The 26,121-nt window shown below is 38.9% G+C and overlaps 1 protein-coding gene across 10 annotated transcripts in view; it reads right to left on the bottom strand.

Moving 5' to 3' along the window:
• ULK4 (unc-51 like kinase 4) overlaps positions 1–26,121 on the bottom strand; it is a 702,682-nt gene that overhangs the window by 415,899 nt on the left and 260,662 nt on the right. For all 10 annotated transcript variants that reach the window (XR_012090659.1, XM_073010314.1, XM_073010313.1 and 7 more), the window contains one exon: positions 10,583–10,675. Coding sequence is in view for 9 of the 10 variants with exons in the window: in XM_073010314.1 (XP_072866415.1) it covers positions 10,583–10,675 (93 nt within the window). In the remaining variant the exon portion in view is untranslated. The remainder of the gene's footprint in view (positions 1–10,582; positions 10,676–26,121) is intronic.

Raw genomic sequence — 26,121 nt, 5'->3', positions numbered from 1 at the left:
CTAGAAATTAATATCAAAGACTTAATCGTCACAATAAGGGAATGGCAAAGATCACATATACACTAATTTGATAAAGGTTTTGAATTAATAGGCACAGATGGTTTAGAGAAAACTGGCACAACTTAGACTGGGGAAAATTTGGCAACATCTCTCAAAATTACAAATACTTAGACCAGTGGTTCTCAAACTTGTTTGTACATTTAACAGCTGGGGGGCATCTAATTACTGATGCCAGTGTCTAGCCCTAGAGATTGTGATTTAATTGGCCTAGGGTATGGCCTGGACTTCAAATTTTTAAGAAGCTCCCCAAGTGATACTAATGTATAGCCAAGTTTGGAAATCACTTGCTTAAATCTCTTTTGATAAGCAATTTCATATCTCATTTATGGTACACATATATTCACACACATGAGCAATGTCCTATTTCATTAACTGTAGCTTTGTTTTATAATACTAAAAGATTAGGAAAGAACAAATATTCACCTAAAGGAGCCTTGTTAAATCAATATGTAATATTGATAAAATGAAACACTATGTATCTGTTTAAAAGAGTGGCACAGATAGTATATGAATTGCATTTCAATAAAACTGTTAATTTTTAAAAGAGGTCCAGAAATGGTATAGACAGCATGCTACTGTCTATGTGAAAAACAGTACACACACACACACACACACACACACACACACACACAAACTGGCAGCAGTGGTTCTCTCTGGAGGAAGGATTGCTTTTCTCTGTATACCCTTTCAAATACTGAAGTTCCGAACATGTTATGTATTAACTCCGAAAAATAAATCTTTAAAATTAAAATGAAATAGAAAATCATTATGGTCATATTCCCCAACCAAACAGAATTTTTATGAGGTAACATTCAAAGGAGCACAAGGGAACTTTTTGGAATGATAGAAACCCTCTTTATCTTCATTGTGATGGTGGTTTACATAATTGTGTACCTTCTTCAAAACTCATAGAACTATATTCCTCAAATGAGTGATTTTAATCCAGGTAAATTATATCTCAATAAACCTGTTTGTTTGTTTATTTATTTACTTAAAGCTTACATGACAGCCGGGGCCTCTTGAACAATGCTGATAGAAATGTAAATTGGTACAACCCACCTCGGAAACCCCTTTATGGTACAGTGTATCCGTTGGATCTGGGTTACCACAAGCCCTCAGACCCAGCATTTTTACCCCTGCATAGGAATATTCATGGCTGCACTATTCATGACAGCAAAAATACGGAATAACCCAGACTTTGTTAAAAGTAAAATGGATCGGGTGACTGTGGTGTATTTGTGCAATAAGCCAAGAGAAAATGATTTGGTTTGAAAAGTAGCATTGCCCAGACCAAGGAACTGTTGGCAAAGGGCATAAGAAGAAAAAGATACATACGCATTCCTTGACCATATGAAGGGGTAGTCATTCTCACTCATAAGAGAAATACATGTTAAAATTACTCTGAAATAACTCACTTCACCTGTCACAATGGCAACATTGCAAAGTTTAATGAGTTTTGATGGCAAGACTTGTAGAGAAGTAAGTATCCTCAGATATGTCCTTTGGAGGTGTAAAATAATAAACCCAAGGGAAAAAAATTTGGCCATATAAAAAAAAGTTCAATGTATTTCTCCTTTGATACTCAATACATTTATATCCTGTAAGTATCCTATAATATATACAATCATACGTACAAAATTACACATTTGTGAGAGTATTCATTATTTGCAATTACACAAGATTAGAAACAAGTCTATCCATTAGACACTAGAAAAGTTATATCCATGCAATGGAAGATCTTACCACTGTAAAACACAATATAGAAGCTCTGTATGTATTGATACAGAAGTAAATCTAGAGGATAGACAGTTAAGTGAAAAACATCAAAGGGCAGAAAAACATATTTAACATGCTAATTGTATATAAAAGAAAGAAAAGAGGCCAGGCGTGGCAGCGAATGCCTGTAATCCCAGCAGTCTGGGAGGCCGAGGCAGGTGGATCACCTGAGGTTGGGAGTTTGAGACCAGCCTGACCAACGTGGAGAAACCCTGTCTCTACTAAAAAATACAAAACAAATTAGCCGGGTGTGGTGACTCATGTCTGTAATCCCAGCTACTCGGGAGGCTGAGACAGGAGAATAGCTTGAACCCAGGAGGCATATACACAGGTATATACACATATGTGTGTGTATACTCGTATATATACACTCATACACATACATACAGATAGGCGGGCAGGCAGAGAGAGAGAGAGAGACAGAGACAGACAGACAGACAGAATTTAAGTAGCCACAAAAAATTCAGGAGGACATAACCAAAATAATAACAATTACTGACCCTAAGGGAGAAACCTGTGAGGCAGAGGGTGTGGGGGATGGAGAAGCCAAGAAGATCTCTTGATTTTATTGTTAGAATTTAAGGCAAAAACAGTATATTCAAATATTACTTGTTCGATCAAAACAAAAAAATACAAAAACTATTCCACTAAAGTCTGCTTGTAAACTTTTTTTAAAAACTAGAGCAAATGGACTTCTAAACCTAGTCTCTAATCACTTTTAAGATAAAAAGATTCTATAGAGGCCAAAGAACTGTTTCTACTTCTCTAGGGTTTTTCTCCTCAATATGAGGAAATTAAGCTGAATAGAGTTGGCAAGAAGGAAAAGAAGTCTAGAAAACATGACACGTGAATGAGCCAAAGTTACATTTAAAAAAGTAATTGCAATCTGTTCAATCCAATGAAAGGATAAAATTAGGATACAGTATTAGCACATGATGTCAAAAGTCCAGGAAAGAAATAACTATCTGAATTTTTATACAACTTCTAATACAGATTCAGTCTTTAGAATTAAATTTCTTCTTCAGGAATAGAGAACGATCCCTTCTGAGTGATGAATTTGGAAGGCTCATTGCTCAGGCTCTCTAAAAGGCTATAGAAACACTGAAGCAAACATTTTGCTTCCAATTGGCAAAGATAAAAAGGGTATTAGCTTAGTGCTCCCGGATTATTTTGCAACATGGCTCAGAGAATAGAGGGTAGTATTTACATGGCATCCTTTGGAAATGGATAAGGGAAGGTAATAGGCTCGAGAACTACTACAGCCCCAGCATGACCCAAACCCAAAAGACCAAGAGCAACTTGTCTCCTGTGACTCAGTCACAGCAAATCTATGTGTCCTGACACACCCACTGGGATGAGTGTTTTGGATATGAGCACTTTCTAATAACAGCCTTTCTTGTTTGCTAGTAACAGCAGTCATAATGGCTCATAATAATGCAGTACTTTCTGTGACTGGACAGCAGACCAGAGGAAATCAAGATGGTGGGAGCTATGTGATTTAGTTCTTTGTTAAAGACCAACTGGTAGCTCTGGAGATGCACTGCACCTACAGATGGTATTCAAATCCCAAAAGGTCCTCAGACACCACCTGTACAAGAAAAGTAGTTTTCTTGTTTAAGCGCAAAAAGAACCTCTTCCTTTCTCCTTTCTTCCCCTTCTGTGGACCTCTCAGACAAACTATTCTTTACAAAACTAAAAACATCCCAGCAACAAGTTCTAAAGAAATTTGAAGGGGGGGGGCGGAGCAAGATGGCCGAATAGGAACAGCTCCAGTCTCCAACTCCCAGCGCGAGCGACACAGAAGACCGGTGATTTCTGCATTTTCAACTGAGGTACTGGGTTAATCTCACTGGGGAGTGCGGGAGGATCGGGGCTGGTCAGCTGCTGCAGCCCAACCAGCCAGAGCTGAAGCAGGGCGAGGCATCGCCTCACCTGGGAAGCGCAAGGGGGAAGGGAATCCCTTTTCCTAGCCAGGGGAACTGAGACACACAACACCTGGAAAATCGGGTAACTCCCACCCCAATACTGCACTTTAAGGAATCGGGCACACCAGGAGATTATATCCCACACCTGGTCGGGAGGGTCCCACGCCCACGGAGCCTCCCTCATTGCTAGCACAGCAGTCTGTGATCTACCAGCAAGGCAGCAGTGAGGCTGGGGGAGGGGCGCCCGCCATGGCTGAGGCTTAAGTAGGTAAACAAAGCTGCTGGGAAGCTCGAACTGGGTGGAGCTCACAGCAGCTCAAGGAAAACTGCCTGTCTCTGTAGACTCCCCCTCTGGGGACAGGGCACAGTAAACAATAACAAACGCATCAGAAAGCTCTGCAGACGCAAACGACTCTGTCTGACAGCTTTGAAGAGAGCAGTGGATCTCCCAACATGGAGGTTGAGATCTGAGAAGGGACAGACTCCCTGCTCAAGTGGGTCCCTGACCCCTGAGTAGCCTAACTGGGAGACATCTCCCACTAGGGGCAGTCTGACACCCCACACCTCACAGGGTGGAGTACAGCCCTGAGAGGAAGCTTCCAAAGCAAGAATCAGACAGGTACACTCGCTGTTCAGCAATATTCTATCTTCTGCAGCCTCTGCTGCTGATACCCAGGCAAACAGGGTCTGGAGTGGACCTCAAGCAATCTCCAACAGACCTACAGCTGAGGGTCCTGACTGTTAGAAGGAAAACTATCAAACAGGAAGGACACCTACACCAAAACCCCATCAGTACGTCACCATCATCAAAGACCAGAGGCAGATAAAACCACAAAGATGGGGAAAAAGCAGGGCAGAAAAGCTGGAAATTCAAAAAATAAGAGCACATCTCCCCCGGCAAAGGAGTGCAGCTCATCGCCAGCAACGGATCAAAGCTGGACGGAGAATGACTTTCACGAGATGAGAGAAGAAGGCTTCAGTCCATCAAACTTCTCAGAGCTAAAGGAGGAATTACGTACCCAGCGCAAAGAAACTAAAAATCTTGAAAAAAAAAGTGGAAGAATTGATGGCTAGAGTAATTAATGCAGAGAAGGTCATAAACGAAATGAAAGAGATGAAAACCATGACACGAGAAATACGTGACAAATGCACAAGCTTCAGTAACTGACTCGATCAACTGGAAGAAAGAGTATCAGCGATTGAGGATCAAATAAACGAAATGAAGCGAAAAGAGAAACCAAAAGAAAAAAGAAGAAAAAGAAATGAACAAAGCCTGCAAGAAGTATGGGATTATGTAAAAAGACCAAATCTACGTCTGATTGGGGTGCTTGAAAGTGAGGGGGAAAATGGAACCAAGCTGGAAAACACTCTTCAGGATATCATCCAGGAGAACTTCCCCAACCTAGTAGGGCAGGCCAACATTCAAATCCAGGAAATAAGAGAACGCCACAAAGATACTCCTCGAGAAGAGCAACTCCAAGACACATAATTGTCAGATTCATCAAAGTTGAAATGAAGGAAAAAATCTTAAGGGCAGCCAGAGAGAAAGGTCAGGTTACCCACAAAGGGAAGCCCATCAGACTAACAGCAGATCTCTCGGCAGAAACTCTACAAGCCAGAAGAGAGTGGGGGCCGATATTCAACATTCTTAAAGAAAAGAATTTTAAACCCAGAATTTCATATCCAGCCAAAATAAGTTTCATAAGTGAAGGAGAAATAAAATCCTTTACAGATAAGCAAATGCTTAGAGATTTTGTCACCACTAGGCCTGCCTTACAAGAGATCCTGAAGGATGCACTAAACATGGAAAGGAACAACTGGTACCAGCCATGGCAAAAACATGCCAAAATGTAAAGACCATCAAGGCTAGGAAGAAACTGCATCAACTAACGAGCAAAATAACCAGTTAATATCATAATGGCAGGATCAAGTTCACACATAACAATATTAACCTTAAATGTAAATGGACTAAATGCTCCAATTAAAAGACACAGACTGGCAAACTGGATAAAGAATCAAGACCCATCAGTCTGCTGTATTCAGGAGACCCATCTCACATGCAGAGACATACATAGGCTCAAAATAAAGGGATGGAGGAAGATTTACCAAGCAAATAGAGAACAAAAAAAAAGCAGGGGTAGCAATACTAGTCTCTGATAAAACAGACTTTAAACCATCAAAGATCAAAAGAGACAAAGAAGGCCATTACATAATGGTAAAGGGATCAATTCAACAGGAAGAGCTAACTATCCTAAATATATATGCACCCAATACAGGAGCACCCAGATTCATAAAGCAAGTCCTTAGAGACTTACAAAGAGACTTAGACTCCCATACAATAATAATGGGAGACTTCAACACTCCACTGTCAACATTAGACAGATCAACGAGACAGAAAGTTAACAAGGATATCCAGGAATTGAACTCATCTCTGCAGCAAGCAGACCTAATAGACATCTATAGAACTCTCCACCCCAAATCAACAGAATATACATTCTTCTCAGCACCACATCGCACTTACTCCAAAATTGACCACATAATTGGAAGTAAAACACTCCTCAGCAAATGTACAAGAATAGAAATTATAACAAACTGTCTCTCAGACCACAGTGCAATCAAACTAGAACTCAGGACTAAGAAACTCAATCAAAACCGCTCAACTACATGGAAACTGAACAACCTGCTCCTGAATGACTACTGGGTACATAACGAAATGAAGGCAGAAATAAAGATGTTCTTTGAAACCAATGAGAACAAAGATACAACATACCAGAATCTCTGGGACACATTTAAAGCAGTGTGTAGAGGGAAATTTATAGCACTAAATGCCCACAAGAGAAAGCTGGAAAGATCTAAAATTGACACTCTAACATCGCAATTAAAAGAACTAGAGAAGCAAGAGCAAACACATTCGAAAGCTAGCAGAAGGCAAGAAATAACTAAGATCAGAGCAGAACTGAAGGAGATAGAAACACAAAAAAACCTCCAAAAAATCAATGAATCCAGGAGTTGGTTTTTTGAAAAGATCAACAAAATTGACAGACCACTAGCAAGACTAATAAAGAAGAAAAGAGAGAAGAATCAAATTGATGCAATAAAAAATGATAAAGGGGATATCACCACCGACCCCACAGAAATACAAACTACCATCAGAGAATACTATAAACACCTCTATGCAAATAAACTGGAAAATCTAGAAGAAATGGATAATTTCCTGGACACTTATACTCTTCCAAGACTAAACCAGGAAGAAGTTGAATCCCTGAATAGACCAATAGCAGGCTCTGAAATTGAGGCAATAATTAATAGCCTACCAACCAAAAAAAGTCCAGGACCAGATGGATTCACAGCCGAATTCTACCAGAGGTACAAGGAGGAGCTAGTACCATTCCTTCTGAAACTATTCCAATCAATAGAAAAAGAGGGAATCCTCCCTAACTCATTTTATGAGGCCAATATCATCCTGATACCAAAGCCTGGCAGAGACACAACAAAAAAAGAGAATTTTAGACCAATATCCCTGATGAACATCGATGCAAAAATCCTCAATAAAATACTGGCAAACCGGATGCAGCAACACATCAAAAAGCTTATCCACCATGATCAAGTGGGCTTCATCCCTGGGATGCAAGGCTGGTTCAACATTCGCAAATCAATAAACATAATCCAGCATATAAACAGAACCAAAGACAAGAACCACATCATTATCTCAATAGATGCAGAAAAGGCTTTTGACAAAATTCAACAGCCCTTCATGCTAAAAACGCTCAATAAATTCCGTATTGATGGAACGTACCTCAAAATAATGAGAGCTATTTATGACAAACCCACAGCCAATATCATACTGAATGGGCAAAAACTGGAAAAATTCCCTTTGAAAACTGGCACAAGACAGGGATGCCCTCTCTCACCACTCCTATTCAACATAGTGTTGGAAGTTCTGGCTAGGGCAATCAGGCAAGAGAAAGAAATCAAGGGGATTCAGTTAGGAAAAGAAGAAGTCAAATTGTCCCTCTTTGCAGATGACATGATTGTATATTTAGAAAACCCCATTGTCTCAGCCCAAAATCTCCTTAAGCTGATAAGCAACTTCAGCAAAGTCTCAGGATACAAAATTAATGTGCAAAAATCACAAGCATTCTTATACACCAGTAACAGACAAACAGAGAGCCAAATCAGGAATGAACTTCCATTCACAATTGCTTCAAAGAGAATAAAATACCTAGGAATCCAACTTACAAGGGATGTAAAGGACCTCTTCAAGGAGAACTACAAACCACTGCTCAGTGAAATCAAAGAGGACACAAACAAATGGAAGAACATACCATGCTCATGGATAGGAAGAATCAATATCGTGAAAATGGCCATACTGCCCAAGGTTATTTATAGATTCAATGCCATCCCCATCAAGCTACCAATGAGTTTCTTCACAGAATTGGAAAAAACTGCTTTAAAGTTCATATGGAACCAAAAAAGAGCCCGCATCTCCAAGACAATCCTAAGTCAAAAGAACAAAGCTGGAGGCATCACGCTACCTGACTTCAAACTATACTACAAGGCTACAGTAACCAAAACAGCATGGTACTGGTACCAAAACAGAGATATAGACCAATGGAACAGAACAGAGTCCTCAGAAACAATACCACACATCTACAGCCATCTGATCTTTGACAAACCTGAGAGAAACAAGAAATGGGGAAAGGATTCCCTATTTAATAAATGGTGCTGGGAAAATTGGCTAGCCATAAGTAGAAAGCTGAAACTGGATCCTTTCCTTACTCCTTATACGAAAATTAATTCAAGATGGATTAGAGACTTAAATGTTAGACCTAATACCATAAAAATCCTAGAGGAAAACCTAGGTAGTACCATTCAGGACATAGGCATGGGCAAAGACTTCATGTCTAAAACACCAAAAGCAATGGCAGCAAAAGCCAAAATTGACAAATGGGATCTCATTAAACTAAAGAGCTTCTGCACAGCAAAAGAAACTACCATCAGAGTGAACAGGCAACCTACGGAATGGGAGAAAATTTTTGCAATCTACTCATCTGACAAAGGGCTAATATCCAGAACCTACAAAGAACTCAAACAAATTTACAAGAAAAAAACAAACAACCCCATCAAAAAGTGGGCAAAGGATATGAACAGACATTTCTCAAAAGAAGACATGCATACAGCCAACAGACACATGAAAAAATGCTCACCATCACTGGCCATCAGAGAAATGCAAATCAAAACCACAATGAGATACCATCTCACACCAGTTAGAATGGCGATCATTCAAAAGTCAAGAAACAACAGGTGCTGGAGAGGATGTGGAGAAATAGGAACACTTTTACACTGTTGGTGGGATTGTAAACTAGTTCAACCATTATGGAAAACAGTATGGCGATTCCTCGAGGATCTAGAACTAGATGTACCATATGACCCAGCCATCCCATTACTGGGTATATACCCAAAGGATTATAAATCATGCTGCTATAAAGACACATGCACACGTATGTTTATTGTGGTACTATTCACAATAGCAAAGACTTGGAATCAACCCAAATGTCCATCAGTGACAGACTGGATTAAGAAAATGTGGCACATATACACCATGGAATACTATGCAGCCATAAAAAAGGATGAGTTTGTGTCCTTTGTAGCGACATAGATGCAGCTGGAAACCATCATTCTTAGCAAACTATCACAAGAACAGAAAACCAAACACCGCATGTTCTCACTCATAGGTGGGAACTGAACAATGAAATCACTTGGACTTGGGAAGGGGAACATCACACACTGGGGCCTATCATGGGGAAGGGGGAGGGGGGAGGGATTGCACTGGGAGTTATACCTGATGTAAATGACGAGTTGATGGGTGCTGACGAGTTGATGGCTGCAGCACACCAACATGGCACAAGTATACATATGTAACAAACCTGCATGTTATGCACATGTACCCTAGAACTCAAAGTATAATAATAAAAAAATAAATAAAAATAAAAAAATAAAAAAAATAAAAAAATAAAAAAAAAAGAAATTTGACATCATCGTATTCAGTACCTTCAATAAAGATAAAAGCTCTCTACCACTTAAAAAAAAAAATACATATACACACACACACACACGCACACGCACGCGCACACACACACACACATATATATATATCAGCCAGGTGGGGTGGCTCATGCCTGTAATTCCAGCACTTTGGGAGGCCAAAGTGGGTGGATCACCTGAGGTCAGGAGTTCAAGACCAGCCTGGCCAACATGGTGAAACCCCATCTCTACTAAAAACACAAAAATGAGCTGGGCATGGTGGCAGGTGCCTGTAATCCCAGCTACTCGGGAGGCTGAGGCAGAAGAATCGCTAGAACCCAGGAGGCGGGGGTTGCAGTGAGCTGAGATGGCGCCACTGCACTCCAGCCTGGGTGACATAGAGTAAGACTCCGTCTCCAAAAAAAAAAGTATGTCAACTAAATAAAATGGTAGCAAATAACAGTCGATAAATACTATTGAGATTTAATAAACTGCTCAGTACAAAATGAGGCACCAATTTTTAAAGTACATATATTGTTTTATCTCTTAAGAGAAGTTATCATTTTAAAGCAGCATGCATTCCACAGTATGCCGACTCTAACAAGAATTTAAAATATGAGAACGAGAGTCAAAACAGCATAAATGAGATATTACAATCCATGAAACATTTAAAAAATGATGATTTTGACAACTCAAACATTAGTCTTTTGGAATCTCATCTTTAATAACATTTTCAGAACACATAAAATTCATTTTATAGGTGAGACACAAGAAAAAGAAATATGAACTTCCAGTACCTTGTGAAGGTTGGGTTGTGTTCAGTCATCGCGACTAGCAGTTTCAGAGCATAGGCTGGTACTGGGTCAGGTTCTACAAGAATGTGCTCATACCTGAAATGGTAAAGATATTTAAAAAGTACTCAGTAGGAAAAATTATGTCCAACCTCGAATTCTATATCCAGCCAAACTACCAATTTAGCTTGAGAAAGAAAGATATTTTACACACTAATACAGATTTAAGTAATTTACCTCTCATGTGCCCCTTCTCAGAAAGTTACTGGCAAATATGCTCTATTGAAATAAGAGAATAAACCAAATATAGAAAGACAAAAGAAAAAACAACTCAGTAGGTGTCCTCACTTAAATGCTACTCTGAACAATAGAAATAATATACCATAAGGTACAAACATCTGAAACATATACAGACACTGAAATAAATGTATGAGTTATGGGACCTACACAGGTTACTTAACCTCATGAAGTTTGAAACAACTTCACTCTTCAATGCTGATAATGATACTCACTTACTTCATAAAATATTGCTGTTGGGAAGATTCAGTGAGATAATCCATGTAAAACAATTAGTACTGAGCTGGGCATATAGTAAGAGATCAATAAACACTAGGCATTTGTGTTAAAGGTCTCCAAGAACATCCTCACATTCAGAGACTCGCTAGAGAATTCACAGGACTCAGCATGGCTAAGAGGTAGCACAGCAGCATTGTAAGGCCACCTCTGAATCACATGGGAAAGGATGCACGCAGAGGACTACAGGATGTCATGTGCCAGTTTCCTTATGTCCTCTGTCTTCCATGAGGGGTCACACACAGCATGCTCTTCCCCCAGCAATGAAAATGCAGCACATGTGTGTGATGTTTCTGCCCAAGGAAGTCTACTGAGTACTCAATGGCCAAAGTTTTTATGAGGGGCTGGTCATGTAGGCAACCTCTATCTAAAATGTATGAAAATTCCAGATTCCCAGAAGGAAAGCAGCTGTGTTCGGCATAAACCAGACTGTCTGCTCAAACAGTTGAGGCACAGTGAACTACCCTTATCAGCTAAGTGTTAATTGGGTGTACTCTGATAGTCAGGTTCCTAGATGTCTAGCCAATGACAATATTTTGTTTACAAAATTTTTGAAAAAAAAAATCCTAAATTAAATTTATTACCAAAGAGAATAAAACTCAAAATGTTTTCATCAAAATTTCCACAACGAAGTTCTCCCAAGATTGTTTTCCCATGTGATTCGCTAGGCAGAGGCTGATTTATGTACTACATCTTACCTATCTGAGGTTTACTCTCCAGTATGCAGCACTGTGTAGATGCTCAATAAACAAGCATCAAATGAATAAACAAACTAACTAACCAATTTTATTATTTAATTCTTTGGAATAGCCAACAACTAAAAAGGGAGAAAAATATCTCTAAAATTCCTAACTGGATATTTTTAAAATCTATGATATAAAACAGACGCCTTTCATCTAGAGAATAGGGCCCCATGCTGACTCAGAGCTTATTTACCGTCATTTTGGAAATCACTGTATAACAAGCCTAATTATATAGCCTGTAAGTCCACCACCATTAAAAAGGAGCTAAGTAAAGAGAAGAGAGGGACTATTACAGGAAGACAACCAATGAATTATAAGAAGTAGGACTTGAAAGCATAAGAAAAACAAAAGAAATCAATCCCAAGAACCCCAAGCAACGAACAGTCTGTGGAGCATTTAATACAGAGTAAGAAGTTGCTCAAACTCAAATGGGACCTGAAGCCCACTACGCACCACAATGTCCAAAACTGGGTAATGAGTCAACACAATGTTAAGTGGAATGCAGAGTTCTGTTTAAGAAGTCAGGAAATATCATATTTTAGAAAATTTGCTTAAATTTTAAAATTATAGCAGTTAAAAGATTTGCCCATGTATAAAACATACAGTATAATCAAGTGTGAGTAATTTCAAGAATGAAAAAAATCAACATTAGGAAATCAGTTAATATATTTTATCATATAAATAAAACAAATACCAAGCAAGCATCTTTAGGGATAATAAAAATGTCTGATAAGATTTAACATCTACTTCAAATTTTGTTTAAAAGAAGACACAACTTAGCATACTAGAGAGAGATCATTAGTTCCTTTACGAATTCTTATTAAGTAAAAGGTTCTTGCCATCTTGAGTAAAGAGTATGTAAGAATATTCTCAAAGTGTAATAATTTGCTAGAAGGACTCACAAAACTCTTAAAACTTGTCACACCCCCAACTATGGTTTATTACAGTGAAAGGATGCAGATTAAAATCAGCAAAGAGAAGAGGCGCATAGGGCACAGACAAGGAGAGACCAGGACAAGCTTCCAGCTGTCATCTCCCAGGAGAGTTGTACAGTATTTACTCCTTCCAGTAGCAATGTGTGCAACACTAGTGAAGTACTACCAACCAGAGAAGCTCACCTGAGCCTTGGTGTCCAGGGTTTTTACTGGAAGTTGGTCATGTAGGCATGGATCACTTGTGGAATTGACCTTAGTGTCCTAGTCTCTAGCTCCTCCAGAGGTCAAGCTGATGTGTTGTAGCCCAAGGCCCCCATCATAACTCACAATGTTACTGCCATAAATTATCAGGCATGTCTCAAGGTCTCACGTATTCAAAGGCACTCTTACCAGGGAGGATATTCCAAGGCCAGGAAGTTATCTCCCAAGCGGCAGTCAAGGATCAGTTTCTCTAGAACATGCAAAGTTTGAACACCTTACACATGATGAGTTAACCCTTTATGGCATACATCCCTAAGAAGGAAACTGAGAGGCACTGTCATTAAAGTCAGAAATAAAATAACAATCCTCTTCCACTGCTTACCAGTATTTGGAAATTGTCTGGCCAGGTAGAATCAAATTGAAGTGACAGTGAGAAACTTCTGATGAGTTCTTCATGTACCCTGGATAACCAGCTCTCCTTGTTCCCACTCCAAGACATACTTGAATCACAGAAGGAAGGAGCCACAAGCCTGTGAATTTTTATAAAGCTTCCCAAGTAATTGTCTTATTCACGTGCTTGTGTGGAAATCACAAGAGGAAATATGGACAACAACTACTTAGAAATACAACAGAAAAAAACATTCTCAACAGGGCTGGAAAATATATCTTAAAATAGACTTGAAACATAGAATCCAAATGTAAAAAGAAAACATTGGCCAGGGATGGTGGCTCACACCTGTAATCCCAGCACTTTGGGAGGCCAAGGTGGGAGAATTACAGGAGACCAGGAGTTAGAGACCAGCCTGGGCAACATAGTAAGACCCTGTCTATTAAAAAAAAAAAAAAAAAAGATTCTTTTTAATTAATCGGGTGCAATGGCACACACCTATAGTACTAGCTACTCAGGAGGCTGAGGCGAGAGGATTGCTTGAGCCCAGGCATTTAAGGCTGCAGTGAGCTATGATGGTACTAGTACACTCCAGCCTAGGTGACAGAGCAAGACCCTGTCTCTTTAAAAAAAAAAAAAAAAAAAAGAGAGAGAGAGAGAGAGAGACAAAGAAAAAACACTGCTGAAACATTACTGGCTGAAATCAAAGTGTCTTGAGGTTGTTTGAGGTTATTTAACCTTGAAACAGGAGGGAAGAATAAAGCTTGCACTAGCTTACGCGTAAGAATTTTCCCAAAGAATATTGCTCTGTTTCCCTCTGGTTGGAAAAAATGAAAGGCAAAATTCATATTGGGCATGTTTAGAATATAAATACTGAATATATTTTAGTTTAATCAAATGATAGGTTTGTAATGGTCAGCAAGATCAAGCCAAAAGTAGGCTGTGATTTATTAAGCTCGTCTTTGAAAAAGCAGCTAGTCATTGAGTCTTGCACTCCTTTGAATGCAACTTAGCAGAAAAAAATATACAGTGATGAGCCCTGACTCTTGAAATGGCCTCAGAGAAGACTGACTAGTGAAGAGCTGGCCCATTTTGATGGACTAGGGGCTGGAGAGGAGTACTCCAAGTGCCCTGAGGCTGGCCAGAGATTAAGGTCACTGTTGACATAACAGTGCCGTGTCCAGATGGTGCCCTGGAACCTCACACTTCTTTCTCTAGGATCTTCTCTAACCAAGATGTCTTTGTTAGAGACCAAAACAGGAAAGATGCAGGCAAGAAAGACCATTCATACTAAATTCAGATCTATTCCAAAGAAGATCGCATATTCGGGACCTAAGGCAAGAAGCTAAAGATGAGATAGTCCCCAACTCTTAATTCTTCACTACCAATCCTATAATTAATAAATCCCTATCTTGTCAAGTGCCTGGTATAGACAGTGCCCAATTAGGTCAGCTGGGAGAAAACTGAAACTGGTATATAAACAACTCTGGATTATCATGAGAAAATATTCTGAGGGATGTGACCAAACAATTGGTCAAGTGGAGAAGCGTCTCCAATTTTGTTGAGGGGAGGGAGAAGGAACTGTATAATAAAGAAGTCCATTCTGCAGGGATTAAGTCAGAGACTCAAATTTTCATCTCAATAGAGTGTGCTCTGAGAATGTGAAGGAGTGATTCCAGAATATTCAAGAAACTTCAGGGTTTGAGGAATGTTCCTACAATGAGGAAGATTCTGCTACATGAAAGGCTAGAATACATTATACAACCACAATAATTATTACATATAGGGTGGAATAAAGAATACACACATACAGTCATGTGCCACATAATGACATTTTTGGTCAACGACAGATGGCATATACAACAGTGGTCATACAAAAAATTTTTTCTGTATCTTTTCTGTTTGGATACATAAATTCTTACCATTGTATTACAGTTAGCAGCAGTATTCAGTGCAGTAATAGGCTGCATAGGTTTGCAGCCTGGGAGCAAAAGGCTATACCATAGAGCCTAGGGGTGTAGTAGGCTGTGCCACCTAGGTTTGTATAAGGTAAACTCTATGATGTCTTCACAATGATAACACTGCCTAACGATGCACCATTTCTCAGAAGGTACTCCCACGTGGCGCACGACTATAAATCGAAAGAAAAGAAAGGTAACACCTAGCACTGGACAGGAAAGAGTAAATTTAGAAAGGGAGTTAGACTGGTTAGACTATATCTCAAGAAAATGTATCTCTAATAAATTAAAATTTTAAGGAAAAAATTTTGACTTTATTAGAATACTAAAAATGAGTAAATATTTACATATTGTTGGGCAAGAAGGCCTCTTTAGCATAACAAATGTAAAATGAATGAGAAAAACACTTAAAACCTTAAAGTTTTTTTTTTTTTTTAGATGGAGTCTCACTCTGTCCCCCAGGCTGGAGTGCAGTGGCTCTATCTCAGCTCACCGCAAGCTCCGTCTCATGGGTTCACGCCATTCTCCTTCCTCAGCCTCACGAGTAGCTGGGACTACAGGCGCCCGCCACCATGCCCGGCTAATTTTTTGTATTTTTAGTAGAGACGGGGTTTCATCGTGTTAGCCAGGATGGTCTTGATCTCCTGACCTCATGATCCACCCATTTCAGCCTCCCAAAGTGCTGGCATTACAGGTGTGAGCCACCACGCCTGGCCACCTTGAAGTTCTTAATTTAAATATTTCTTAATGGCAAAACCACCATAAACAAACCAAATGAGGAAAAGATAACTTGCAGAATGTGGGTAAAACAAAAAAGTTAATATTCTTACTATATAAAGAGCTACTGCAAATCAATAAATAAACCACAGAAAAATGGACAAAATTCACAAAGAAGGAAATAAATGGCCAAGAAGCCTAGGGAAGAAATAGTCTACGACATCAACATCTGGAGGAATGCAAATTAGAGCTAACAAGGGTACAATAAAATGGGCAGTTTCATAAAGGGAGGCTGGTAATATAAACTGTTCATCCTGTTTAAAAAAATTGGCAGAATGTTTTAAATACCTTTAAAACGCATATAATTTTGAGGGTCGGGAGGAGAGACAGGGTCTTCCTTTGTTGCCTAGGCTGGAGTACAGTAGTGAGATCATGGCTCATTGCAGCCTCAACCTTCCAGGATCAAAGGATCCCCCAACCTCAGCCCAGGTCCCTCCCCACTCCCACTCCAAAGTATCTGAGATCACAGGCTCATGCAACCTAATTGTTTTATTTCTTGTAGAGACAAGGTCTCACTATGTTGCCCAGGCTGGTCTCAAACTCCTAGGCTCTAAGGATCCTCCCGCCTTGGCCTCCCAAAGTGCTGGGTCTACAGGAGTGAGCCACTATGCCTGGCCAAAATGTATATGAATTTTAACACAGAAATTCTATCCCTAGAGATTCTACAAAAGGAAACAAGGATGTGTCCAAGGATGCAGCCATAAAAAATGTTTTTTGTAGCATTATATATAATGTATAATACTGGGGAACTCCTAGATATTCAGTGATTGGGAATTGTTCAAATGATTTTTAGTACATCTACAAATGTAGGTATAGATAATTTTATAAGACAGTCAATAATATAGTGTTATATAAATGTAGATACAGTCACAGACATAGATAATAACAATACAATGTCGAGGAATAGTGGGGACAGACAGGTTCCAAACAGAGAATTTCAGAAAGTGCTAAGTAAATCTCACCAGGAATGAAGAAACCATAGAATGAAGCAGGAAGATATTAACTTAAAATGGCAGGCAAGAAGCAAAATGTTGAGAGTCTTGAATAGTTGGGTAAATACTGTTAATGTGTTCTACAATCTTTAGGTTAAAATGTTTCTAAGCAAGGGAAGGATTTGAGGAAGGTAATGTGTTAAAATGTAAATCTAATAGAATGCGACATGGATCTGAAGCTTAAGTTTACAGAGATGTGTGTGGAAAGAGATATTCTGGGTTTAGGTAAATAGCAGGCTGCCAAACAGCAAGGATATTGAGGTAAAATCTAACTTTTGAGAAGGTTAAGTATATTCCTCTAGACTGCTACAAGAAAGGAGTAGATGGCTGATTCTTCTTGGCATTTTCTGCACAGTGTCTTTCAAAATGTGAACTAGGTGACATCTTTAGTCAACTTCAAAACTTTATAAAATGAAATTAGGTATAAATCAAACAATAGTTAACTTCAAGACTTCCCAGTCGAAGCGATTTTTATGTGATTGAGCTCTGTGTGATTCTCTGGTGTTTTGCATGGATACATAGATAAAAGTATATCAATAGTTAAATGGATACGTAAATGAATAGTGAAATGGACAGTCAGGTGGGAAAGCCTATATATACTTATATATATAGGTATGTATATATGTATATACATACACGTGCATGTATATATACATATACACACTTTTTTAAGTAAAAGAAACGTAGGTACTTCAAAATAAATGTTAAATATAATTGCACATAGTAAGCTCTACTCTCTTCTGGGTTGTCTCTTCAACTAGACCAACAGCAAATTTTCACTATGAAAGCCTAAAACAGATAAAAGAAATCACTTAAATAACACTCAAGATTTACAAAACATATGCAAAGAACTGAAGTAGTAGAATTATCCTGACTATCCTGATTGAGAGGGAGCAAATAATATTTATCTTTATGCTCTATCACCTACCGTTGACTCCCAAACTATCCCAATTTACATTTCGGTAGTTAGTAACCCAAAGAGGGAGATCACTGTACCTGAATGTGCCAATTTAGGCACAGACTCAAAACATTATACAATGATTAAGTAAAAGAAAAAAGGTAGAATATGATGATGCTTTTGATGAAAATTATCTGAAGTTAAATTTTATCTACAAAAGATTTATCAAAGGTGAAAAACACCCCTTGCTCACAGATCGGAAGAATTAACATCATTAAAATGACCATACTGCCCAAAGCAATCTACAGATACGATGAAATCTCTATGAAAATACCAAAGTCATTTTTTACAGAAATAGAAAAATAATCTAAAAATTCATATGCAATGACAAAAACAAAAAAGGCCAGAATAGCCAAAGCAATCCTGAGCAAAAAGAATAAATCTAGAAGCATCACACTACCTGACTTCAAAATATATGACAAGGCTATAGTAACTAAAACAGCATGGTATTGGTATAAAAATAGACACACAGATCAATGGAACAGAATAGAGAACTAAGAAGCAAATCAACACATTTGTAGCCAATTAATCTTCAACAAAGCCATCAACAACACACACTGAGGAAAGGACACTCTCTTCAATAAATGGTACTGAGAAAACTGGAAAACCATATCCAGAAGAATGAAACTGGACCTGTCTCTCATCATATATAATCACAATAGATTAAAGACATAAAACCTGAAACTATAAAACTGCTAAAAGAAAACATAGGGAAAACTCTTCAGGACATTGGTCTAGGGAGAGATTTTATAGCTAAGACATCAAAAGCACAAGCAACAAAAACAAAAATAGACAAATGGGACTATATTAAACTTAAAAGCTTCTACGCGGCACAACAAAGTCAACAGAGTTTGTTGTTGACTTTATTCAAAAAATAAGAGACAATTTGTTTACTGTGAGAAAATATTTGCAAACTACACAACCAAGAGGGGAACTAATATCTAGAATATATAAGGAACTCAACTCAGCAGTAAAAAACCAATAATAATAATAATAATAATAATAATCCCATTTAAAAGTGAGCAAAGGACATAAATATTTCTCAAAAGAAGACATAAAAATGGCCAACAGGTACATGAAAAAATGCTCAACATCACATCAACAGGGAAATGCAAGTGAAAACCACAATGAGATATCATCTTATACTGATTAAAATGGCTACTATGAAAAAGATGAAAAATAAGAGATATTGGCAAGGATGCTGAGAAAGGGGAATTCTTATGCATTGTTGTGAGAATGTAATATAGCCATTATGAAAAACAGTATGGAGACTTCTCAAAAAACTTAAAATAGAACTACTACATGATCCAGCAATCCCACTGCTAGGTATTTATCCAAAGGAAAAGAGATCAGTATATCAAAGAAACACATGCAATCCCATGTTTCTTGCAGCACTATTCACAATAGAAAAGATCAGGAATCAACCTAGTGTCCATCAACGAATGTGAGATACATACCCAATGGAATACTCTTCAACCACAAAAAAGAATGAAATCATGTCATTTGCAGCAATATGGATGAAATGGAGAAATGGAGGTCATTACATTAAGTGAAATAAGCCAGGCAGAGACAGACAAATACCACATTCTCTTATATGTGGGAGCCAGAAAAGTTTATCTCAAAGAGTTAGAGGGTGGAATGATACATTCCAGACACTAGGGAGAATGTATAGGCAGAGTGGGGAATGAAGAAAAGGTGGTTAATGGGTACAAACATACAGTTAACTAGAAGGAATAGCTCTACTCTTTGATAGAGAAGTAGAGTGACTGTAGTTAACAACAATGTATTCTACTTTTAAAATGGCTAAAAGAGAGGACTTGAAATATACTGACGCATAGAAATACTAAACACTTGGGTAACAAGATATCCCAAATACTCTTGACTTAATCAATCATTACACATTGCATGCATGTAACAAAATTTCACATGTGCCCATAAATATGTACAAATATAATATATCCAAAGTTTTTATGCTTTGAGACAGGGTCTCATTCTGTCACCAAGGCTGGAATACAGTGGGATGATCACAGTTCCCTGCAGCCGTGACTTTCCTGGGCTTAAGTGATCCTCCTACCTCAGCCTCCCAAGTAGCTAGGACTATAGGCACACAGCACAATGCCCAGCTAATTTTTTCTAATTTTTTATAGAGACAGTCTCACTATGTTCCCCAGGCTGGTGTCGAACTCCTGGCCTCAAGCAATCTGCCTGCCTCAGCCTATCAAAGTGCTGGGATTACATGTGTGAGCCACCATACCCAGACAAAACTTTTTTTTTTTTAATTAAAAAAAAATTAAGTAAAGAACAAAAATAAAATACTCCTTTCTATTGTGATTCCTATCAAAGATGGTCAAGTTCATAGCTATTTTAACATAGAATGCTTATAGCTAAGGGAGACAAAGAAGCAATACAGAACCATCCCAGTGTCCTTTGAGCCACAAACAGAGAAATTAGGTAGTCAAACTCAAGACTTTTGCTGAACATTATTCATAAGGCAGCTAAACAACCCTACAGTGTGTTGCCACTGATAGATAAATTCCAGTTCCTAAAAGGAAATGCCATTCTAATTTGTAAGGAATATATTCCTTTCTCAGATTCTAAAAAACAAAGCCTTAATAATTTATGAAGTTATTATGGCCCTGATAATTTTACAGGTCACAAGAGAATTACAAAAAAAGAAGTGCTGTACTCATTTTCCCCAGGAGAGAAATGTTCAATGTCATACTGTTATAAAATATTGTAAGCACATTTATATCAGCATGATCTCTTTTCAATACAAACACTCAAAGCTAAAAAAATATATACATAAAATTAAAATATATGTTGGCAAAATGGTTCCAGTCTACCAAAGGCAAATCGCATAGCATATTTTTCCCAGAGCTTGCAACATCACTTAAGCCTTTTCTGACCATGCTATTTAAAACAGCCAGCCCCTCCCTCATTCCCCTTACCGACACACGCTCTCCCCTTACAATGTTTCATACTTTTCTTTATAGTACTCACAATTAGCTGAAGTCATCCCACATGTTTATTTCCTTATTGCTTTGTCTTGACCACAGGAATGTAAGCTCACTGAGGGGTGGGAATTTAACCACTGCATCCCCAGTGCCTAGCACATGGAAGTCACTTAATATGTATTTATGGAAAGAATTAATTTAAAAAAGAAAAAAAAGAGGCAGTGAGGAAGACTGGAAGGATCTTGAACTGCATATGCACAATCACATGATGTAGTACTAATACAAATTAGATTTACATTCATAAGAGTATGAAAATTTCCACTTCCCCAATAATAAGCAATGGTGTTTCCTGAGTGAAAAATCTAGTCCCATTTACAGCTAAATACTAAAAGAGAAATGTCCTCACCTTATGTAACACATCTCAGAAAAAAATGTCCAAATAGTCAGCATAAGACTACTTTCAGTACTGACATTTCATTGATAATAACTTTGATATTAAACTTCTGAGAGGTGCTGATTTTAATTAATAAGGTCAATTTGGGCTTAAGTTCCATTAAACACTGCCTCTTCTCTTCTGCATAAACCTTTAAAATTAAATCTTGTCTCTCAGCTGAATAAAAACCATGGTGATTTTCTGAGTATATGTGGTATCTTTTCTCCCAGAAGAGAAGCAAATCTTTGCTCATTAATCACACAGATAACTGAGTTATGACACTGGCATTCCAAGTATCTTGAAAAAAGGAAGAAGTGAGTGCATACACACCAAGTTATAGGCAAGGTCAAGATTCACATCCAAACAAGAACCACAAGATAAAGATTATCATGGCCAGTATCACCAACTTAGTTAGTACAGAGTTTCCTCAAGCTGGTGGCAAAATATGAAGTCAGACAGAGTCAAAGCATGACAAGGATTTGACACATCATTTTCAGCTTGAAGATGGAGGGATTCTGTAAGAAGAAATGCAGGTACCTTAAGGCACATAAGGCAGCACAGATATGGGTACTGTAATCCTATAAATGAACCATGGGTTGAGTAATTGCTCCCCAAAAAAGTATGTCCAAGTAATAACACCCAAAAAACACATCAATGTGACCTTATTTAGAAAAAGGGTTTCTGGCGGCCGGGCATGGTGGCTCACGCCTGTAATCCCAGCACTTTGGGAGGCTGAGGCAGGCAGATCACAAGGTCAAGAGATCGAGACCATCCTGGCCAACATGGTGAAACCCCGTATCTACTAAAAATACAAAAATTAGCTGGGCATGGTGGCACACGCCTGTAGTCCCACCTACTTGGGAGGCTGAGGCAGGAGAATTGTTTGAATCCAGGAAGTAGAGGTTGCAGTGAGCCAAGATCGCTCCACTGCACTCCAGTCTGGTGACAGAACACAACTCCATCTCAAAAAAAAAAAAGAAAAAAAAAAAGGTTTCTGAAGATGTAGTTAAGAAACTCAAGATGAGATCATCCTGGGTTAGGCTGGGTGTGGTGGTTCACACCTATAATCCCAGCACTTTGCAAGGCAGAGGCGGGCAGATCACTTGAGGTCGGGAGTTGGTGACCAGCCTGGCCAACATGGGGCAACTCCGTCTCTACTAAAAATATAAAAATTAGCTGGGTGTGGTGGTACATGCCTGTAGTCCCAGGTACTCAGGAGGCTGAGGCAGGAGAATCTCTTGAACCAGGGAGGCAGAGGTTGCAGTGAGCCGGGATTGCACCACTGCACCACAGCCTGGGTAACAGAGGGAGACTCCATCTCAAAACAAAACAAAACAAAACAAACAACAAAGAAAAAGATCATCCTGGATTTAGGATGGGCCCTAAATCTAAATCCAGTGATGGCATACCCATAAGAGAAAGGCAGAGGAAAAACTGAGACAGAGACACAAGGGAGAAAGCCATATGAAAGCTGAAGCACAAATTGGAGTGATACCACCACAAACCAAATATCACCTGCAGACATCAGAGGCACAGAATGGATTCTCCCTCAGGGTCACCTGAAGGAACCAACGCCACCAACGCCTTGATTTCAGACTTCTGGCTTCCTGAACTGTTAAAGAATGAATTCCTACTGTTTTAAGATAGTTGGTGTATATAAATTGTTACAGGAGCACTAAGAAACTAATACAAACACAAGAAACTGAATTCTGTCAACAACCTAAATGAGCCTGGAAACAGATTTCTCTCCAGAGCCTCTAGACTCAGCCCAGGGGATGCCTTGATTTCAGTTACGTGAGAACCTGAGCAGAGAACCCAGGGACACTGTCGCAGACTTCTCACCTATGGAGCTGTGACCTAATAAACGGGCATTGATTTAAGCCACCAAGTTTGTGGTAATTCATTATGTATCAACAGAAAACTAACCAGACATTTACAGTTAAATTTTCTTGTATTATATTAATACTTAGAATCTAAAGTTATATAAAAGTTTTGATGGTAAGTATCCTTTTCTTGACCTTAGTGAAAATGTCCTTAATTAAACGGTATTTCTAAAATTGTGATAAAAGGAGCACTAAAGCTCAGAAAGGTATAAATGGGTAGGTCATGGGAAATACTGTCCTAAGGGCACAGAGTGTTGAGAAACCCTGAGCTTTAGAAAATATGAATTGTAAAACTCAAAAGCAAAGCACAGTTTCAGAAACAACACATGCTCCCTCCAGATTTACTAACATTATATAGGCCCAAAGTTTAATAAAGGTGGCTTCAATATAAACTTAATATTTCAGCAAACATTTTTACATACATGACTTACAAATTTCTTCAGTTAAAAAAAAAAAAAAACTTCTGAAATTCTTGGAACTGTCAGAGACTAAGCTCTGTAAAAAGGCAGAGGCTATCCCTATCTTGGTCATTAATATTTCCAACAATTAGAAACACGCCTGTGAAATAAGATACATTTAGTATCAGGTGAGTAAATGAACTGATGAAGAGAGAAAATATTGTCTATCCAGCTTATTTCACCTGACTCTCAATGTGCAGGTTTCTGCTGGAAACAAGCTAGACTGCTTCCTGCCTCTTCCACAGCTTTGCTTATTCCCTTTCTGCCCCCCGGCCACCTTTTTTTTTTTTTTTTTTTTTTTTTTTTTGAGACAGGGTCTCACTCTATTGCCCAGGCTGGAGTGGTAGAATCATGGTCACTGTATCCTCGACACCCCTGGGCTCAGGTGATTCTCCCACCTCACCCTCCTGAGTAGCTGGGACTACAGGCGTGCGCCACCACGCCTGGATAATTTTTGTATTTTTTTTTCTAGAGATGGGGTTTCACCATGTTGCCCAGGCTAGTCTCAAACTCCTGGTTTCAGGTGATCCATCCACCTTGGCCTCCCAAAGTGCTGGGATTACAGGAGTGAGCTGGTGCACTCAGCAGCCCCATCTGTTTTCTATCCAATAATACTCAGGTTTCAAAGTCTAACTCAAATACTATCTCCTTATAAATGGTATTATAATCCACATGTGATAGGCACTAAACAAATACTTTAAAGTTCATTCTTTTTGTTTTGTTTTGTTTTTGTTTTTTGAGACGGAGTCTTGCTCTGTCACCCAGGCTGGAGTGCAGTGGCACGATCTCGGCTCACTGCAAGTTCCGCCTCCCGGGTTCAGGCCATTCTCCTGCCTCAGCCCCCCAAGTAGCTGGGACTAGATGCACCTGCCACCACGACCAGTTAATTTTTTATATCTTTAGTAGAGATGGGGTTTCACCATGTTAGCCAAGATGGTCTCGATCTCCTGACCTCATGATCTGCCAGCCTCAGCCTCCCAAAGTGCTGGGATTACAGGCAAGAGTCACCACGCTCGGCCCCTAAAGTTCATTGTTTAGAAAGTAAAGCATGCACATGAGAAAGGATAACGATTCTTTGATATTAATTCATCAACTTAAATAGTACGCAGTTCATTCATGGTATTATGATAGACGTTGTGATGGTTAACTTTATTTGTCAAGTTACTCAATAAGTAGGGTACCCAGACATTTGGTCAAACATTTTTCTGGGTATGGCTGTGATGGTGTTCCTGGATGAGATTAACATTTGAATCGGTACACTGAGGGAAGCAAGTGGCACTCCCTAACATGGGTGAATCTCATCCAATCAGAGACCTGAAAAGAGCAAAAAGGCTGAGTAAGAGGAAACTCCTCCTGCCTGACTGCCTTGAACTGGGACACAGGTCTGCTTTGCCTTTTAACTGAAACAGAAACATTGGCTCTTCTTCAGTCTTTAGCCTGCCAGCTTTCAGACAGCAACTACACCACCACAGGATCTCCTGGGTCTCCAGCTTGTCAAACGCAAATCTTGGGACTTCTCAACCTCTGTAATCATGCGAGCCGATTTCTTAAAATAAATCTTTATTTCACACACACACACACACACACACACACACACACACAGAGCTCCTACTGGCTCTGTTTCTCTGGAGAGCCCTCATACAGATATTTATTCTTACAACTGAGCTTTTGTTCATATTACACAGCAGCTCTGATAAGCACCTGGAACATGGGTATTACATGGTACTTAACAAGATTAAATTATTGTTCTTCCTGAGCATTTTTCCAGAAGTATTAGAAAAGACATCCACCCTTTCTCTAGGATTATCCTCTCTGCCAGGAACCATTTACCTACCAAGTGGATGAGAATAGGAGCCTATCTGAGAACAAAGCAGAGTAGATGTAGGCAGAGCAAAAAGATGGCGAGAAAGACACAAAAACGGAGTAGCACAGACAGAAATCAAGCCCCTAAACCAGCTGTATCCACAAGTCTTTGACTTCTCAGTCATGTGAGCAAATAAATTATGTTATAAGTTAATTTGAATTGGGTGTTACTGTTTGCAAATAAAGTCTTGAATAATACAATACTTCCCTGTGCAAACTGGAGAGCCTACCATACATGTGCATGAAAAGGCTGTCACGGTGGCTTTATCAAAAGTATTGTTTAAGGTCAAGGGAAAGCTAAAACTTTAACAAAATAAAATGTATCAACATCAATATGTCTACTTGCCAAATTGAAGTGGGTGCTACATAGTTCCCATTGACTCTAGTAACTTAATTCATAAGCTATTATATTTGTACACTCAATGGAGA

Source organism: Chlorocebus sabaeus, chromosome 22 (assembly GCF_047675955.1).
Source record: "Chlorocebus sabaeus isolate Y175 chromosome 22, mChlSab1.0.hap1, whole genome shotgun sequence".
NCBI classification, from domain to species: domain Eukaryota; kingdom Metazoa; phylum Chordata; class Mammalia; order Primates; family Cercopithecidae; genus Chlorocebus; species Chlorocebus sabaeus.
The sequence above is the reverse complement of the archived record's forward strand: the minus strand, read 5'-3'. Positions and strand labels throughout refer to the sequence as shown.